We start from the raw sequence: 19,567 nt of genomic DNA on the forward strand, positions 1-19,567 counted from the left end.
GGGCGTCAAATTAGCCTAGAAAGGCTCGTACAAATCGATTCCGAGTCAAAAAATTTCCGGCTCCGAAAATCAGAAAAAAGTATCCCCTTTGGATTTTTCGCGAAAATTCCACCGATTTTGGAAAGTGCTGCAATTGATTTGTTGAGGCACTATTCTGACGTAATTTTGCGAGAGAAAACGATTCAGCGCAGTCCCAATACGCTGCGAGCAATGTATCAAAAGTTACCGGCAAAAAACTAAAAGCTGTTTTGTCGATTTTTCAGCTGATGGTCTGTGAGTCGTTGTTTGTCTGCTGTTGATCCTACGCTATTTTTACTGTGTCTTCTGAGTTCCTGGGCGTCAAATTAGCCTAGAAAGGGTCGTACAAATCGATTCCGAGTCAAAAAATTTTCGGCTCCTAAAATCAAAAAAAAGTAAGGCTAACCCCTTTGGATTTTTCGCGAAAATTCCACCGATTTTGGAAAGTGCTGCAATTGATTTGTTGAGGCACTATTCTGACGTAATTTTGCGAGAGAAAACGATTGAGCGCAGTCCCAATATGCTGCGAGCAACGGATCAAAAGTTACAGACAAAAAACGAAAAACGTGTTTCGTCCATTTTTCAGCTGATGGTCTGTGAGTCGTTGTTTTTCTGCTGTTGATCCTACGCTATTTTTACTGTGTTTTCCGAGTTCCTGGGCGTCAAATTAGCCTAGAAAGGGTCGTGCAAATCGATTCCGAGTCGAAAAATTCTCGGCTCCGAAAATCAAAAAAAAAGGAAGGCTAACCCCTTTGGATTTTTCGCGAAAATTTCACCGATTTTGGAAAGTGCTGCAATTGATTTGTTGAGGCACTATTCTGACGTAATTTTGCGAGAGAAAACGATTGAGCGCAGTCCCAATATGCTGCGAGCAACGGATCAAAAGTTACAGACAAAAAACGAAAAACGTGTTTCGTCCATTTTTCAGCTGATGGTCTGTGAGTCGTTGTTTTTCTGCTGTTGATCCTACGCTATTTTTACTGTGTTTTCTGAGTTCCTGGGCGCCAAATTAGCCTAGAAATGGTCGGACAAATCGATTCCGAGTCGCAAAATTTTCGGCCCCGAAAATCGAAAAAAAGTAAGGCTAACCCCTTTGGATTTTTTGTAAAAATTTTACCGATTTTGAAAAGTGCTGCAATTGATTCGTTGAGGCACTATTCCGACGTAATTTTGCGAGAGAAAACGATTGAGCGCAGTCCCAATACGCTGCGAGCAACGTATCAAAAGTTACCGGCAAAAAACTAAAAGCTGTTTTGTCGATTTTTCAGCTGATGGTCTGTGAGTCGTAGTTTGTTTGCTGTTGATCCTACGCTATTTTTACTGTGTTTTCTGAGTTCCTGGGCGTCAAATTAGCCTAGAAAGGGTCGTACAAATCGATTCCGAGTCAAAAAATTTCCGGCTCCGAAAATCAGAAAAAAGTATCCCCTTTGGATTTTTCGCGAAAATTCCACCGATTTTGGAAAGTGCTGCAATTGATTTGTTGAGGCACTATTCTGACGTAATTTTGCGAGAGAAAACGATTCAGCGCAGTCCCAATACGCTGCGAGCAACGTATCAAAAGTTACCGGCAAAAAACTAAAAGCTGTTTTGTCGATTTTTCAGCTGATGGTCTGTGAGTCGTAGTTTGTCTGCTGTTGATCCTACGCTATTTTTACTGTGTTTTCTGAGTTCCTGGGCGTCAAATTAGCCTAGAAAGGGTCGTACAAATCGATTCCGAGTCAAAAAATTTTCGGCTCCTAAAATCAAAAAAAAGTAAGGCTAACCCCTTTGGATTTTTCGCGAAAATTCCACCGATTTTGGAAAGTGCTGCAATTGATTTGTTGAGGCACTATTCTGACGTAATTTTGCGAGAGAAAACGATTGAGCGCAGTCCCAATATGCTGCGAGCAACGGATCAAAAGTTACAGACAAAAAACGAAAAACGTGTTTCGTCCATTTTTCAGCCGATGGTCTGTGAGTCGTTGTTTTTCTGCTGTTGATCCTACGCTATTTTTACTGTGTTTTCTGAGTTCCTGGGCGCCAAATTAGCCTAGAAATGGTCGGACAAATCGATTCCGAGTCGCAAAATTTTCGGCCCCGAAAATCGAAAAAAAGTAAGGCTAACCCCTTTGGATTTTTTGTAAAAATTTTACCGATTTTGAAAAGTGCTGCAATTGATTCGTTGAGGCACTATTCCGACGTAATTTTGCGAGAGAAAACGATTGAGCGCAGTCCCAATACGCTGCGAGCAACGTATCAAAAGTTACCGGCAAAAAACTAAAAGCTGTTTTGTCGATTTTTCAGCTGATGGTCTGTGAGTCGTAGTTTGTCTGCTGTTGATCCTACGCTATTTTTACTGTGTTTTCTGAGTTCCTGGGCGTCAAATTAGCCTAGAAAGGGTCGTACAAATCGATTCCGAGTCAAAAATTTTTCGGCTCCTAAAATCAAAAAAAAGTAAGGCTAACCCCTTTGGATTTTTCGCGAAAATTCCACCGATTTCGGAAAGTGCTGCAATTGATTTGTTGAGGCACTATTCCGACGTAATTTTGCGAGAGAAAACGATTCAGCGCAGTCCCAATACGCTGCGAGCAACGGATCAAAAGTTACAGACAAAAAACGAAAAACGTGTTTCGTCCATTTTTCAGCTGATGGTCTGTGAGTCGTAGTTTTTCTGCTGTTGATCCTACGCTATTTTTACTGTGTTTTCTGAGTTCCTGGGCGTCAAATTAGCCTAGAAAAGGTCGTGCAAATCGATTCCGAGTCGAAAAATTTTCGGCTCCGAAAATCAAAAAAAAAGAAAGGCTAACCCCTTTGGATTTTTTGTGAAAATTTCATCGATTTTGAAAAGTGCTGCAATTGATTCGTTGAGGCACTATTCCGACGTAATTTTGCGAGAGAAAACGATTGAGCGCAGTCCCAATACGCTGCGAGCAACGGATCAAAAGTTACAGACAAAAAACGAAAAACGTGTTTCGTCCATTTTTCAGCTGATGGTCTGTGAGTCGTTGTTTTTCTGCTGTTGATCCTACGCTATTTTTACTGTGTTTTCTGAGTTCCTGGGCGTCAAATTAGCCTAGAAAGGGTCGTGCAAATCGATTCCGAGTCGAAAAATTCTCGGCTCCGAAAATCAAAAAAAAAGGAAGGCTAACCCCTTCGGATTTTTTGTAAAAATTTCACCGATTTTGAAAAGTGCTGCAATTAATTCGTTGAGGCACTATTCCGACGTAATTTTGCGAGAGAAAACGATTGAGCGCAGTCCCAATACGCTGCGAGCAACGGATCAAAAGTTACAGGCAAAAAACGAGAAACGTCTTTCGTCCATTTTTCAGCTGATGGTCTGTGAGTCGTAGTTTTTCTGCCGTTGATCCTACGCTATTTTTACTGTGTTTTCTGAGTTCCTGGGCGCCAAATTAGCCTAGAAATGGTCGTACAAATCGATTCCGAGTCGCAAAATTTTCGGCCCCGAAAATCGAAAAAAAGTAAGGCTAACCCCTTTGGATTTTTTGTAAAAATTTTACCGATTTTGAAAAGTGCTGCAATTGATTCGTTGAGGCACTATTCCGACGTAATTTTGCGAGAGAAAACGATTGAGCGCAGTCCCAATACGCTGCGAGCAACGGATCAAAAGTTACCGGCAAAAAACTAAAAGCTGTTTTGTCGATTTTTCAGCTGATGGTCTGTGAGTCGTAGTTTGTCTGCTGTTGATCCTACGCTATTTTTACTGTGTTTTCTGAGTTCCTGGGCGTCAAATTAGCCTAGAAAGGGTCGTACAAATCGATTTCGAGTCAAAAAACTTTCGGCTCCGAAAATCAGAAAAAAAGTAAGGCTAACCCCTTTGGATTTTTCGCGAAAATTCCACCGATTTTAGAAAGTGCTGCAATTGATTCGTTGAGGCACCATTCTGACGTAATTTTGCGAGAGAAAACGATTGAGCGCAGTCCCAATACGCTGCGAGCAACGGATCAAGAGTTACCGGCAAAAAACTAAAAGCTGTTTTGTCGATTTTTCAGCTGATGGTCTATGAGTCGTAGTTTGTCTGCTGTTGATCCTACGCTATTTTTACTGTGTTTTCTGAGTTCCTGGGCGTCAAACTGGCCTAGAAAGGGTCGTACAAATAGATTCCGAGACGAAAAATTCTTAGCTCCGAGAATCAGAAAAAAAGTAAGGCTAACCCCTTTGGATTTTATGTAAAAATTTCACCGATTTTGAAAAGTGCTGCAATTGATTCGTTGAGGCACTATTCTGACCTAATTTTGTGAGAGAAAACGAATGAGCGCAGTCCCAATACGCTGCGAGCAACGGATCAAAAGTTACCGGCAAAAAACTAAAAGCTGTTTTGTCGATTTTTCAGCTGATGGTCTGTGAGTCGTAGTTTGTCTGCTGTTGATCCTACGCTATTTTTACTGTGTTTTCTGAGTTCCTGGGCGTCAAATTAGCCTAGAAAGGGTCGTACAAATCGATTTCGAGTCGAAAAATTTTCGGCTCCGAAAATCAAAAAAAAAGCAAGGCTAACCCCTTTGGATTTTTTGTAAAAATTTCACCGATTTTGAAAAGTGCTGCAATTGATTTGTTGAGGCACTATTCTGACGTAATTTTGCGAGAGAAAACGATTGAGCGCAGTCCCAATACGCTGCGAGCAACGGATCAAAAGTTACAGCCAAAAAACGAAAGACGTCTTTCGTCCATTTCTCAGCTGATGGTCTGTGAGTCGTAGTTTCTCTGCCGTTGATCCTACGCTATTTTTACTGTGTTTTCTGAGTTCCTGGGCGCCAAATTAGCCTGGAAAGGGTCGTACAAATCGATTCCGAGTCGCAAAATTTTCGGCTCCGAAAATTAAAAAAAAAGTAAGGCTAACCCCTTTGGATTTCTTGTAAAAATTTCATCGATTTTGAAAAGTGCTGCAATTGATTCGTTGAGGCACTATTCTGACGTAATTTTGCGAGAGAAAACGATAGAGCGCAGTCCCATTACGCTGCGAGCAACAGATCAAAAGTTACAGCCAAAAAACGAAAAGCTGTTTTGTCGATTTTTCAGCTGATGGTCTGTGAGTCGTCGTTTGTCTGCTGTTGATCCCACGCTATTTTTACTGTGTTTTCTGAGTTCCTGGGCGCCAAATTAGCCTGGAAAGGGTCGTACAAATCGATTCCGAGTCGCAAAATTTTCGGCTCCGAAAATCAAAAAAAAAGTAAGGCTAACCCCTTTGGATTTCTTGTAAAAATTTCATCGATTTTGAAAAGTGCTGCAATTGATTCGTTGAGGCACTATTCTGACGTAATTTTGCGAGAGAAAACGATAGAGCGCAGTCCCATTACGCTGCGAGCAACAGATCAAAAGTTACAGCCAAAAAACGAAAAGCTGTATTGTCGATTTCTCAACTGATGGTCTGTGAGTCGTAGTTTCTGTGCTGTTGATCCTACGCTATTTTCACTGTGTTTCCTGAGTTCCTGGTTGTCAAACTGGCCTAGAAAGGGTCGTACAAATAGATTCCGAGACGAAAAATTCTTAGCTCCGAGAATCAGAAAAAAAGTAAGGCTAACCCCTTTGGATTTTTTGTGAAAATTTCACCGATTTCGAAAAGTGCCGCAATTGATTCGTTGAGGCACTATTCTGACGTAATTTTGCGAGAGAAAACGACTAAGCGCAGTCCCAATACGCTGCGAGCAACGGATCAAAAGTTACAGCCAAAAAACGAAAAGCTGTTTTGTCGATTTTTCAACTGATGGTCTGTGAGTCGTAGTTTCTGTGCTGTTGATCCTACGCTATTTTCACTGTGTTTCCTGAGTTCCTGGGCGTCAAACTGGCCTAGAAAGGGTCGTACAAATAGATTCCGAGACGAAAAATTCTTAGCTCCGAGAATCAGAAAAAAAGTAAGGCTAACCCCTTTGGATTTTTTGTGAAAATTTCACCGATTTTGAAAAGTGCCGCAATTGATTCGTTGAGGCACTATTCTGACGTAATTTTGCGAGAGAAAACGATTAAGCGCAGTCCCAATACGCTGCGAGCAACGGATCAAAAGTTACAGCCACAAAACGAAAAGCTGTTTTGTCGATTTTTCAACTGATGGTCTGTGAGTCGTAGTTTCTGTGCTGTTGATCCTACGCTATTTTTACTGTGTTTCCTGAGTTCCTCGGCGTCAAACTGGCCTAGAAAGGGTCGTACAAATAGATTCCGAGACGAAAAATTCTTAGCTCCGAAAATCAGAAAAAAAGTAAGGCTAACCCCTTTGGATTTTTAGTGAAAATTCCACCGATTTTGAAAAGTGCTGCAACTGATTCGTTGAGGCACTATTCTGACGTAATTTTGCGAGAGAAAACGATTGAGCGCAGTATCATTACGCTGCGAGCAACAGATCAAAAGTTACAGCCGACAAACGAAAGACGTGTTTCGTCCATTTTTCAGCTGATAGTCTGTGAGTCGTAGTTTTTCTGCTGTTGATCCTACGCTATTTTTACTGTGTTTTCTGAGTTCCAGGGCGCCAAATTAGCCTAGAAAGGGTCGTACAAATCGATTCCGAGTCGCAAAATTTTCGGCTCCGAAAATCGAAAAAAAGTAAGGCTAACCCCTTTGGATTTTTTGTAAAAATTTTACCGATTTTGAAAAGTGCTGCAATTGATTCGTTGAGGCACTATTCTGACGTAATTTTGCGAGAGAAAACGATTGAGCGCAGTCCCAATACGCTGCGAGCAACGGATCAAAAGTTACAGCCAAAAAACTAAAAGCTGTTTTGTCGATTTTTCAACTGATGGTCTGTGAGTCGTAGTTTCTCTGCTGTTCATCCTACGCTATTTTTACCGTGTATTATGAGTTTCTGGGCGTCAAATTAACCTAGAAAGGGTCGTATAAATCGATTCCGATCAACTTGTTGATTTACAGACTTTAGTTAGCGCGCCATTGTATTCTTATGCTTGCACGATATATATATTGTGCAACCCTACATTCTATATATGCAGAATCATTTCTACAGCTCCAGCAATCTTGTTCAAGTTGGCTGGATGAACCTCCAGAGTTTAATTCCATTTTTGGGATTAAATTTGGGGTTATACGTGTTTCTAGTTAACAAGTTATTTCATACTGTTATCATTCGAATAGTTTAAAAGTATATATTAGACTTGTCGGTCAAATGGAAACTGTCAAACTAGTCTGATAACTCTTACAGCCAATCGGAAATCCGAAAAAGGAAACGGCCGTCATACTTCGCGCGACGCAATTCGGTTTCATGGAAACGGGGCTAAGGGATGTGCGATCGGTAGTGTGCGACGGATTTTATGCACTGACGAATATCCACAGGCTCTACATCATCACTGTACATCATGGAGTGCGTTGGTACGTGGAAAGTATTTACAATTACATTCAATTTGAAGCCAAATGCCGTCGGCGATTTGTTATATTGAATACCGATATGGAATTATTGGTGTTACATTGGCAGTGAGGTTGTCTTGTCGTTTTATTTTCAATTTCAAAAGATATTCGAATATCCTGGATTGTCATTTCGCAAACTATGCAAGTCAGACCAGATATAAAGCTTCTGACAACAATGATATTTCATATTGAACATTTCGAAAATATATATATTTCGGTCTCCTCGGAGAGATGCGTTTAACTCGCATCGTTGGAAACTATTTTCGATCTTCACGTGAAATTTAATCTCATGAAATATTGTCAACCTAACCTTCGTACATTTCAAATTTTCAATTCAAAACTTCTTCGTTTTCAAACCATTATGAACTAATTACAGTTTTACTTACGGACCTCACTTATCAATTCACTATCGGTATCTTTATTCTCAAAATTTCTTCTCGGAACGTAAAATTTCTAACTGTTTTTGTTTGTATTTGTAGTAAATACCAATTGCCATACGGACATTCTTCTCCAATCTATAATTAATTTTCATTTTGAAGGAAACTAATGTAAAAATTTGTATTATGCGGTGAATAATTATTCATTGGATTGTGAAAATACTTATTTATTCTAAATACATCGGACAAATATTATTGTGTCAATAAAAAAATTTTATTATTCACTTGTCCAAATTTAGAATGTACAATTTTTGTTTCAAGTATATTACATATACAAAATTCTACGTAACAAGAATATTTTTTCGCATTTACATTCTTTACCAATAGTTGACTGTGTTGAATGTTGGCTTTCGGAACGAAAGTCTAAGAATTTAAGATTGAATCGACCATACCATTGTAATCCAAAGTTAGGAAACCAGAAAAATCCATTTAAAAAATCTCTAATGATTTTGTTTGCACCAATTAAAGTGAATTCTATTGGAACTTCATCTCTATTATGTAGTTGAAATGTATCTGAATGAATTTGAATAATAGAAACTTAGAATTCAAAAATTGGAGACTAATTTTTATAATTAAAACATTGAAATTATTAAACTTACCATAAAGATCTCTGAAGATTGACTAAAAAAAAGTAGCACATACAGTCACGTCCAGAAGTATAAAAATAGATTTGTACACATCTGATACAAAAAATGTTTGTCAACAATTACATTTGTGTGTTAAATTATACCATTCAAAAAGTGTTGAATATTTTTCAGACGATTTGTGAAGATCTAGTCAGCAGTTTGGTATGGCTGATTCATTCTTAAAAACAATTTTCTCACCAAGCAATGACTAATGTCATTGTGTCATAAAAATAATACAATAATGTTGAACTGACTTTCAGACCAAATGTAACATATCAGATTCACAATCCGATCTTATTCAACTAATATACCTAATTAGTAATAATTATTTCTTTTTCAGGAACCACAAAGGGTGACAGGAATGACAACTGCTGTGTTACAGAACTGATCACAAACTCAAAAGCGCCAGACAATCCTTCAAAAAATGATGTATCCGATACTGAATCGAAAGCGGATGACAATGCGGTGGCAGCAACTTCCCAAGATGAACCTAAGGAACGAATCGACTTCAAGATAATCTATAACAAACAAAAGATAGACGTCAATTTTCCATTGGATGATACAGTCAAAGACTTGAAGGCTCATTTACAGGATATTATCGCAGTGCCACAGGCCATGCAGAAAGTGATGATTAAAGGGCTGGCGAAAGACGAACAAACTCTTAGAAGTTTGGGCGTTACGAAAGGTGCCAAGATTATGATCGTTGGTTCCAAGCTGAACGACGTTTTGGCTGTTTCAATACCCACAAAACAGGACCTAGTCGACGAAGCGACTGCTTCTGCAAGAAAGGAACCATTATCACAGCAAAAAATGCACCGTAAAGTCTTGGATAAAGGTATTCCTGAGGATGCGATGCCTGGTATACTAGATAGCAAGGTTTGTTATGGGAAGTACTACTCTTCTCAAAAGCAACAACTTAACATCCTTCAAATCTCTCAGGACACTCTGAATTAATTAGAATTGTTAATGAATTAATTGGAATAAAAGGAGCTCGTACTAATTTTGATACGATTTCGTTTTTCTTCTCTTTTCTCAATAACACTCAGATTTTATGCAACAAGATTCCAAAAACTGAGTAGGATAGTGTCTCAAATGAGAAATATGAAGAACATTTGCAGACCCAATTTCGAAAGTGTTGTGTTCTTGATTCAATATGATCGGAAGAAATACCTGCAAGTTAAAAGAAAAAAATTCGGTCAGAGCAGAAAAAAGTAGAAAAGTTTGCAGGAATTTATCTTCATTTACAGTAGTGGTTCAGATTGTATTCTACGACACAGGAAATCTGTGAAATTCAGGAATTTTCATATTGGAATATTAGCAAATACTTTACAGAGATTTTTCTACGTTTATATATATAAATCGATAGTGAAAATTTTGCATTATTGTCTAGGACTCACTTCCGGACTATCCACTCGCTGGTATGCTGAACAAGTCGGGTGGGAAAGTTCGTTTAACGTTTAAATTGGAGCAAGATCAACTATGGATTGGAACTAAGCAACGCACAGACAAGATACCAATGAACTCAATAAAAGGTGTTCTCAGCGAACCAATCCACGATCACCCAGAATACCACATAATGGTGAATTTACATTGACAGAAAAAATTATTATTCCGAATTTATTCCTGTGCTTTGATTCTCAGATCTATTCAGCTGTTTCTTTCAGCTATTCTTGTCTCATCTTGCTTAAAGCAGGAGTGATTTACTCTTGTACCATTCTTTTTAGGATTTTTATTTATTATTATATTATCAGTATTATTTTTTTTAACGTCAGAAGCATAATTTTTTATATCGGATACACTTTCAAAGTAAAATTTTTAATATGCTTCATTCTACTCATTGAAGGAATCCTAATTAAATTTTTTTTTTTAATTTTGGCTTCAACTTTTTCTTCAGTTAGAAATTTTTGAAAAATTTTTGAAAAATTTTTATAATCAAGTATACAGCATTTTGTTTTCAACAAACTGAGGTAAAAATTCAAAATGTTGCCTGATTTAAAAATAATACCCCATATATTAGCGTATAATGTGAATTATCAAAATTTATTTTTCTCAAAATTTCCAGGCGATTCAATTGGGTCCGACAGAAGCGTCGAGGTACTGGATATACTGGGTACCTGCGCAATATGTTTCGGCTATAAAAGATTCTATTTTGGGTAAATGGCAATATTTCTGATTCAAAATTACTGAAATAGAAATATCTGTAAATGAAGGGAGAAAAACAACGTGGTATGAAGATCGACACGAACGACTGTGCTAGTCAAACATTTTTCAGAGTAAGTTATTTCCGATATCAATCCGAGCAATGGAACTGAAGTATTTCAAATAAAAGATATTTAAGTGTCTTGCAAATTCAATCTGCAAACTTAACTGGCGTAATCCAGCATATAAATTAACTAGGTACTAATAAAAACTTTACTCGATGTTTGACCACTGGACGCAAGAAACATAATTTCTATTACTCGGCATAGAAGAGATGGAAATTTTTTAAGCTTTTTACCTTTCAATTTATATATTGTATGTATATATTACAATGTGTTCTACTCTGATAGCATTTGTGCATATCCACGACTAATATAATGCAATACCGTCTCTGAATATAAAGCAAGTCAGCCAAAAAGATATTTTTGTGTTTAATTAGTGTCTCTATTCAGAATTTTTTTTTGATGTCATTATACCATTGCCAAGCCACGAGTAACTTAACTTAATATGTAATTTCAATGCATTTCGATACAGTTTTCAAGATTAACTTAGTCATACTGCATTTGAATAACTGCTAAAGATATTATACACTTACAAAAAATGTAAACAGTTTTCTACTACGCGCGAAGCTTTGTCTACAAAACAAGTCCTTTTTTTCTCACTCTTGTTTCGCAATTTATTTCTTCAGACATTTTTCCGTGAGTGTTTTGGATACGGGTACTGATGTGTGCCGAAATGTCATTTATTCGATATATGGATTTGATCTGATACATTATGGTACCTTTATTAGACATTCGTTAAAAAACGCCTTTAATTTTTGGTGAGTTTAATTATTTTACCTTCGACCAAGTAAGTCCAAAAGCTTTTTGTTGGTTGCTTATAAAGATCGTCGTTATGTTCAGAACTGAAAATGGAAGAAATGAAATAATGAATATTCACACCATAATTTCATAGGAAGCAATATTAAACAACGAAAATTAATTTTACTTGCGCAATTTTTGGAGAAATTTGTTTAAGAACGACATGGTGATAAAAATGTTGCAAAACATTAACATGTAAAATTTTTCTACTATGTCAGTATAAAAAATGAAGATGTAAATCGGGAATGGTTAGTCCTCGAAGTGGCTTCTTTTACGGACAAAGCTTCTCAATCGCTTACTTAAATTATTGACCAATTTAAATCAAGAGAGTCCATACTAATATGATTGCATGGATGAAAAACTGTTTTTTTGATATCGTTCATTTTTCTATTCAAATTATTTTTTCAATAAATTATTTTTATAATAAAACTTTCAGGTTACCTGTAATCAAAAATGTGTTCATTCTTATAAGCCCAAGTTATTCTGGATTCCCGGAGTAGGAGACAAGTAGTTTTAGCAATTTATTATTCGATTCATAAATTATCTCTTGCCAGCATTATTTTTTCACCCAAAATTGACTGTATCAAATTTCCAATCCGTACTTCTTTCAAAGAATATGTGACTCAACATTTTTTTACACAAGTTTTAGAGAATCAAAATTCTAAATTGTTGTTATAGAACCCTGGAAAGAACTTTTTTAAGTGTTACGCTACAGATTAAATGTGCTGAGACTAAAAATTCAATCATGTTTAAATAAGCGATTGGAATATAATTAATAAGGCAAATTTTTAGTCAATGCTTTGTGATGAAATAAACATGTAGACATATACGTGTAAATATGTATACATGTATATAAGTAAATATATAAGAAAGGAAAATAGGTATATATTGTGCCCGGTTATGAAATATTATAATAAATAACAACGAAGTTCACGCCAAATAACACGGCAATTACATTTAACTATGGTTTGCCAATTGGCTTAAATGTTGAAAGTTGAACTCTCAAAAAAGTCTGAAACATTTAAGTATGCTTCTAAAAGCACAAATTATGAATTTCACGTAGAATGTAGATTGTAAATTCGGTTTTATACTGTCTTAAGTAGAAAAGATATTTTTAAATTATGCAAGACTTAAAATTTACCTAAAACTACAACTGCAGCCTGTACGTCAAAATTTATTTGTCGAAAATATTATGTACCTAATACTATTTCAATACAGAATTTTCATATACTTATAATGTATGCAATACCGTGTGATTTTGGATTATATAAACAAGCAACATAAATAAAATGAGTGAGAAACATTTTCGAAAACTTGTTCTTCTAACATTCATATTATCCCGTCAACTATGTAATGAAGGAAGCGCTGTTTAGCCAAGATGTGACTCGTGTCCTGGCTGTTGCAGAAGTGATACCCTCATGTGATTGAGCAGATTGCATAGCCATATGTCCTGATTTACGTCATGGTTATGCCTATAGATCGAACTGCGTTTGTATATCCTTGAATATACGCCACTATGGGATCAAGTGCTCTAGAGTATCAAGCCAGTTCCAAATATTTGTACAAGCAGTTCCGTCACTTTCGCTTCGAAAACAATCAGCTGAAAATCAAGGTAATATTAATAAAAATTTACGTGGCCGTTAAAGCTGAAAATTGAAGAAATTCCTCGAGAAAACTCATATTTCTCAGACTCTTTGTTTTCCATTGCAATCCGAAGAAAAACGGAGTTCCGAAGTTTCTGCGTATTGTTCGCCAGTAAAGCGTTACGAAAAATTAATTTCCGAAAAAACTAAAACATTATTAAGAATTCAAATTTCGAATAAATTCGTAGAAATTTATGAAAGTAATTTTCGCCGAAGAATGGATGAATGAGATTCTAGAAACGTTATAAAACCACGCACGCCCTGCTCCCTCTCATATCTCAACAAAAAGCATGAAGGTCCACATCTGTTTAGTATCCGAAGACAGGAAACGCCTGATTAACGCGACTTCCAGTTACTCCGGTTACAGTTCAGCTGCTTCAACTCCAGCATCCCCCACTGAATTCAAATTTGAATGGCTGATGCATCATCATTCGAAGGGTACTGCGTAATGTTTGGTCGAGTGTCCTGGCTCTGAGCCCTGAGCCAATTGGAAGCCGTGGTTGTTGGTCACGTGATCTGCGTTCTCGAGGCTGCGCGCAACGAAGTAAATAACACGCATGCCTACGCGGTTTAGGCATGTGTATACACACATATATCACGTTCAGCGTAATACGCGGTGCTTGAGCACAGAATGAACATCACAGAGGTTCAATTTATTGTTATTATTTCTGTGCTTCAAGCTCGACGCTCGAGACTAAAGAGCCTATAGCCCTATACCATGCCATTTCAGTGCTCTTCAGACTTTTACCAAGGACGGGTTCCCGGTTATGGATCCGCCTCCCGCGCGTTAACGATCATGTGCATGCGATCATGGGACGGCAGTGGGTGATGTCAATCGATTGATGACGTTTCATGAGTTTTGTTTGCCTTGATTTCACGGCAGATATTCACCAAAAACGAAGTACCACTTGGTTTTAAATTGAGCGGATGAACTGTTTGTTTGCGATGAGTACTTCAATGCATGTTTATCCTTAAAAGAAAAAAAAAGGAACGTCGACGCGCGTGATTCCATTCAAAATACATAACGTCATTGCGCAATCCGTAGGTATTTGAGTTTCGTAGGTAAAATTTTAAGTACGACGAGCGGAATAATAACCTGAAGTGGGACAATTAACGGCACGCAGATCAACACAGACACACGATTGCAAGGCTGCTTTCGAAACAAATGAAAACCGTATGTTAGAAATTCCGTGATGAGCGATTGTTATGGATTTACGGATGAGTGAGGATTGAGGAATGCATGAAAGTTGAAACGTAGCGAAGGAAGCTCGGATCACGTGGGAAGGAGAAGGATTATTATGACCTTTGAGCAACGAAGAATAATTTAAATAAAGTTAAATGATTACCTACACCTTGAAATTAACGAACCACAATTGCTTCACAACTACGAAGCCTTATAATATGCATAACAACAATCAACGCATTGAAAATAATGACGAAAACGTGCGAAATGTTGACCAAAGGCGTTTACGCCGATTCCAAAGAAGATGAAGAAGCGTTAGAGATAATACGAGAGGCTTTTATAGCGCTGAATTCTAATTATATGAGACGAGGAGCTTGTCTAATTGATCTACAAGAGCGATCAACAATCGCCACTGTCAAAGTGGGCAAAAAGAAATGTAACAATATAATTTCTCAATTAAAATATTCCAAGAAACTATTTACAGCAGCATTTTTTACCCTACTCAGTTACTGTTTACTGTCAGAAAATTTCCCTGTCAATTTTGCAATCAAATATGCATTGGGAACTCGTTGCTTGGTACCGAACAATTACTTTGTTTGGGAATTCACGCGGCCTGTTTCAACGTGTGAATTTTGTCGCGATATAGACTCAGCCCTAATTCTTCCCAATCTGACAAGAGAAGAATTCAAGCGCTATGCTTACTCGTCAAGACCGATGGTGATAAAAAATGCGGCAGGTCATTGGCCGGCAAGAAAAGTGTTCAGCCTGTACTTCTTTAGAAATCTCTACGAGAGTATCGAAGGCGCTTACGAAAGTGTTCAGGAGGAGTGCCAGTTCCTTCATTTTAAAAGCAACTTTGCAAGCCTCAAAGAAGTCTTTGCAATGAGCGATCGAAGGGCCCTCAATTTGCCTGGGGAACAGCCCTGGTATGTCGGATGGAAAAATTGTCACCCCCAGGTGCTGGAAATCATGAAAGAATTTTATCAAACTCCGCACTTTCTGCCTCAAGATGCCGAAGTACCGCACACCAATTATGTTTTTCTTGGATACGAACAAGGCGCTGTTATGCATGTGAGTTCCTCGGTGCTTAAAGCCAAAGAAGCAATGAGGTCCATGTTTGCAACGTTAACACAGCATCATTATACCGATATCAAAATCAGATATTTTGTATTTGGCAGAAAAGTATTTCTGATCATTTACAGACGAAATTCTTGATGATTCTAAGTAACTTTGACCAACTAATGAGAAGTCTTACATACTCTTATACATAATCAGTGTATTCTCATTATTTTCATATAATTTAAGCAATTTCAAAAATTTGACTGAAATTTTATGCATGGTAATCATTACCTGAGAGTCGGAGATAATCAGATTTCTTTGTAGGTACATAATTCAGAATTATTGAGATATCAGTTGAAAAAAATATTTAGAAATTTTTTGCAGCCAGAATAACTCTAATTTTTTGGGAATGGTAGAAAATCTGAATTCTTTCCTACACATTTGTTACGTTAATGTTACAAACTTTTCACGTTATAAATATACATCCTAAGTATGAAACGTCATTCGAGTAGCAAATTACATTAGTTTTTTTAGCTATCTGAATTTGACGTTCTTGTTTAATTTCCCTCGAAAAATTAGCGCCTTAGGTACATGACTCAAACTGTAATCGGAACGTTTTGTATTCTAGCTGGATTACATTCCACGTTTGATGTGGCAGGGTCAGCTACAGGGAAGCAAAACTTGGTCGGTAGCGCCAACTCCAGAATGTGACAAAATTTGTAAGAAATTTGACTTCTCCGTTGATGCCGGGGATATAATTCTGTTGGACACCAGAGTTTGGTATCACGGCACCAACGTAAAGGACGGGCAGTTCAGTCTAACTGTAACGTCTGAGTACGGATAGGTTTGAAACCGAGCCTATTACCTCGACAATAATTAATTGTACATATGCAATTTTCTTCGGGCTACCTAAAACCATAGGTAGTTGAATATTTTTAATCAATTTTCTCATAATCCCATTGCCGTTTAAATCATAGATTTAGAAACAGCCATCAGCTACTGGCCGTTATGACTAGCATTCTTTTTCGAATCTTTGATTTACTTTTGTATTAGTACAAAGCAACCCTTTTTTTGCATTCCATGTGAATAAAATTTGCACACCAGTTTAAAATCGTCTTGCCAATAGATTGTAATAATTAATGGAAATTTGCAAATGAAGGGAAAATGGCGTAATTTCCCCAAGAATCAGGGTTTTAAATAACTGCCCGATGACGCAGGGTAAACTGTATGTGCAAACCCGTAGGAATATATATATACATACGTACTATACTATACTATACTATATACATGAAAATTATATGTTTACACACAACATGCAAAGACTGTTAATACTCAGAGAATTGAATCTTTAGAAGTAAAACCGATCTTTGCAAAAGTATTATTTTTTAAAATTTGTTGCTGATATATTATAGAATCTTAAGAGATCTGAGGAATGATTATTTTTTCTTTAATACTTTAAAAGTTAAGTTCATATATACTAAAAGTGCCTGAGTTTTTCCAAATATACAAAGTGCCATGATAGTTGGCGTTTCCAATTAATTACAAAGTAATTATTCGTTCCTGATTATTTATTAGTTTTTAAACGTAGAGAAGATTGCAGTGTAACTTGTGTGACTGATTATTTTGGTTTTGTTGTGCGATGCCTCTTGATCGTACATAGCTTAGGATGTTTCGTTTGGAAGTAACTTTGTCTCTTTGCTCTGTGTTGAAAAACTTGCAAAATCTCTCTTTAATCCACCTTAGATCCAATTCTTAAATGTAGCTTCCGGACATTAAAGTTTTTCAGCATGGAGAAAATGTAATTTCATTACAACAAATTTTTCCGGTGGAAGTGAAAAAAAACAAATTTGCTACCACACGAAACAACCTAAAGCACATACATTGGGCATGCGCCTTCCTACAAAATGCCATTCGTCGTGCCATGTTGGAGTCAATTTCAGCACACTCAAATATACACCGAAATTTTGTAACGCCAGCAGCAAAAAAGGTTTCTTCTGAAATGTAGAATAGATAATAATTCCTTTTTTGATTTCTATGTTCGTTGTGTTGTATTTTTTCATTACTGCTCAATCGAAACATGCTCACTAGAAAAAATTTGTAAACTTTGATAAGTCATGAGAAATTGTCTCCGTCGGATAGGCTTGTACAATATGTCTTCACCTGTTGTTTTTATCACACTTGTATGTTTAGGTACTTGTAAATTAAATTTATATTTAATGTGTGGCAGCACAAAATATTCACAAATCTCTTGATAAGTAAATATTTATATGTCTAATAGTGGCGTTGAAAAAACCATTCCAAATTTTATGTAACTAGTTATGAAATGTGTCAGTGTTTGGAAAGACTGACGGTGCTACAAATTTTTGATATCTTAAATTTTCCAATTTAAGACTCCTAATAATATAAAATCAAAATCTTTGACCTTTGATTTTACCCATATAACTGTTGATACTATTTTTTCTTATACAAAGAATTATATTGTACGTAAGTATTATTGTAAAGAATTATATTGTACGTAAGTATTATTGTACGCCACTCAAATAAAGTGTTTATACAATCAAAAATATTTAATTTATATTAAACCTTTATATAATCCAAAAATTTTCAAGGTACGTTCATTCGAACAAAAGGATTTTATGACACAGCGGGTTTTAGTTAACTCTGAGAACTTTGGTGGGTTAATTTTTGAACATTCATTATTAATTCATGTGGAGATTTAATTGGTTTCTAAAATCCCTATTTTGCTGAAATCTCCGAGTATAAAAAAAGTGTTTCCAATATGTTATCACAGCATAACAATTTTTATGAGAAATATCTGAAAAATAGTAAGAAGTACTACAACAGCTAAAATATTTAAACACTTCATTATTGCGGATGAAGTTTTTGAAATATTATTTCTCGAGGTCGGATGGACTTTAGAATAAACTTGAAATTGCTGCAGACTTTACACAAGCTGCTCTTTATTTTAGCAAATACATACATTGCATCGGGCAACTGTACAATAGGAAAGATCTTACAACATGTACTACCTTATTCTCGCTGATTCGTAATCACTGAAGTCAATTACACTAGTTTTATCACAATCACCAAATATTCAAAGTAGTACGAAAGATTTCCTCAAAAACTTCTGCGGAATTTTGAACAACGACGTATGATCCGCAATTCAATACGATCCAAGGTTTTATATGATTCATAGTACGTTGTAATTATCTGTTTTAATTCACTTCATCGAAGAGTGTTATAGAAAAGAATCACTAACGATGAATCAAGTTTGAGCGGACCGTATCGTCCAAATAAAAACAAGGTCAATAAAACAGAAAAAATCTGTGAAAACAAACACCTTCGGTAATGTTATTTGCACGAATGACAGTGAATACGAATGAAACAATGGTACTTTAGAATGACACAAACTAAGATATCAAAAATTTCCTAACAGGTTCTTATAATTGGAACATTGAAAAGGATTAAAGTCTGGTACTTTTACTCTGATTGTAATGTTTCTGGATTCATTTTTCTCGCTGGCCAGATCTCCAAAAAAACTTCTGAAAAACATTGAAAAAATCTTACATGACGTACATGACGCAAATCTGTTGTACCGTACTTACACGAATCTATATTTATTCATTTGGGAGATAAAGATTTGCAAAGTTTTTTTTTCGTTCATCTCTAGAAGTCTGCATGATGAACAAACTAAGGGCCAAAATTATTTGAAACATTCTTATTACAAACCTTTTGCAAGTTGTTCATATCTTAGTTTGTGTTATTCGAATGTATTTAGAATCATTTCTATAACAAGATGGTATTTCATTAGAGCGTACCCCAACATTTCAGTATTGAGAACAGTGCTAGAGATATTTTAAACGGTTGTTTTCTTTCTTCCTACCCACCTAATTTTCAATTCGGACAGTGCGGTCTACTCATCCTTAAACAAACAGCAGAGTAAATGTTACAGGCGCTGAAGTATTGAAATTTACATCGCAGCTCCAAGGATTGTTAACTTGGCGCAGTCTACCTCTTCAACTTTATACAGTAGAAACCCTCCAAGCCTTTCTCAACAACTGAATATTTCGTCTACGCATCCAGTCAGATATGTCGGAGTGTGCAGAACTGCAGAATATACAAATTAACATCACGCAGCAAGAAATTTTTTTTTTAAAGTAAAGATAACACTAGCAGGAAAGCTTAGTTTCTAAATTATGTACAA

At 36.5% G+C, this 19,567-nt stretch overlaps 2 protein-coding genes across 5 annotated transcripts; both read left to right on the forward strand.

Annotated features, from left to right (window-relative positions):
- Positions 1 to 7,249: 7,249 nt before the first annotated feature.
- LOC124404839 (ubiquitin domain-containing protein UBFD1-like) lies at positions 7,250 to 11,416 on the forward strand. Of its 4 annotated transcripts, none has more exons than XM_046879275.1 (4): positions 7,250 to 7,320; positions 8,760 to 9,295; positions 9,810 to 9,998; positions 10,482 to 11,416. In XM_046879275.1, the coding sequence occupies exons 1-4, from the start codon at positions 7,308 to 7,310 to the stop codon at positions 10,590 to 10,592; spliced, it is 849 nt and encodes a 282-aa protein (XP_046735231.1). In that variant the 5' UTR covers positions 7,250 to 7,307; the 3' UTR covers positions 10,593 to 11,416. The 4 variants fall into 4 exon arrangements, with proteins under 4 accessions (XP_046735231.1, XP_046735232.1, XP_046735228.1 ...); XM_046879276.1 differs by having other exon boundaries at positions 8,802 to 9,295; XM_046879272.1 differs by lacking the exon at positions 7,250 to 7,320 and adding an exon at positions 7,327 to 7,501.
- A 2,424-nt stretch (positions 11,417 to 13,840) lies between these two features.
- On the forward strand, positions 13,841 to 17,422 carry LOC124404837. The gene is made up of 2 exons (XM_046879269.1): positions 13,841 to 15,375; positions 15,992 to 17,422. Exons 1-2 carry the CDS (start codon positions 14,554 to 14,556, stop codon positions 16,205 to 16,207), a joined length of 1,038 nt encoding a protein of 345 aa, XP_046735225.1. The 5' UTR covers positions 13,841 to 14,553; the 3' UTR covers positions 16,208 to 17,422.
- The last annotated feature ends 2,145 nt before the right edge of the window (positions 17,423 to 19,567 follow it).

Source organism: Diprion similis, chromosome 3, assembly GCF_021155765.1.
Source record: "Diprion similis isolate iyDipSimi1 chromosome 3, iyDipSimi1.1, whole genome shotgun sequence".
Classification (NCBI taxonomy): Eukaryota; Metazoa; Arthropoda; class Insecta; order Hymenoptera; family Diprionidae; genus Diprion; species Diprion similis.

Excerpts from the sequence above, each read along its gene's own strand:
- LOC124404839 (XM_046879272.1), top strand. The coding sequence starts at position 7,363 with ATGCCGTCGGCGATTTGTTATATTGAATACCGATATGGAATTATTGGT. Across the intron at positions 7,502-8,759 it reads TCATTTCGCAAACTATGCAA|GAACCACAAAGGGTGACAGG; the intron begins GTCAGACCAGAT and ends TTTCTTTTTCAG. Across the intron at positions 9,999-10,481 it reads ACCCAGAATACCACATAATG|GCGATTCAATTGGGTCCGAC; the intron begins GTGAATTTACAT and ends CAAAATTTCCAG.
- LOC124404837 (XM_046879269.1), top strand. The coding sequence starts at position 14,554 with ATGACGAAAACGTGCGAAATGTTGACCAAAGGCGTTTACGCCGATTCC. Across the intron at positions 15,376-15,991 it reads AACAAGGCGCTGTTATGCAT|CTGGATTACATTCCACGTTT; the intron begins GTGAGTTCCTCG and ends TTTGTATTCTAG.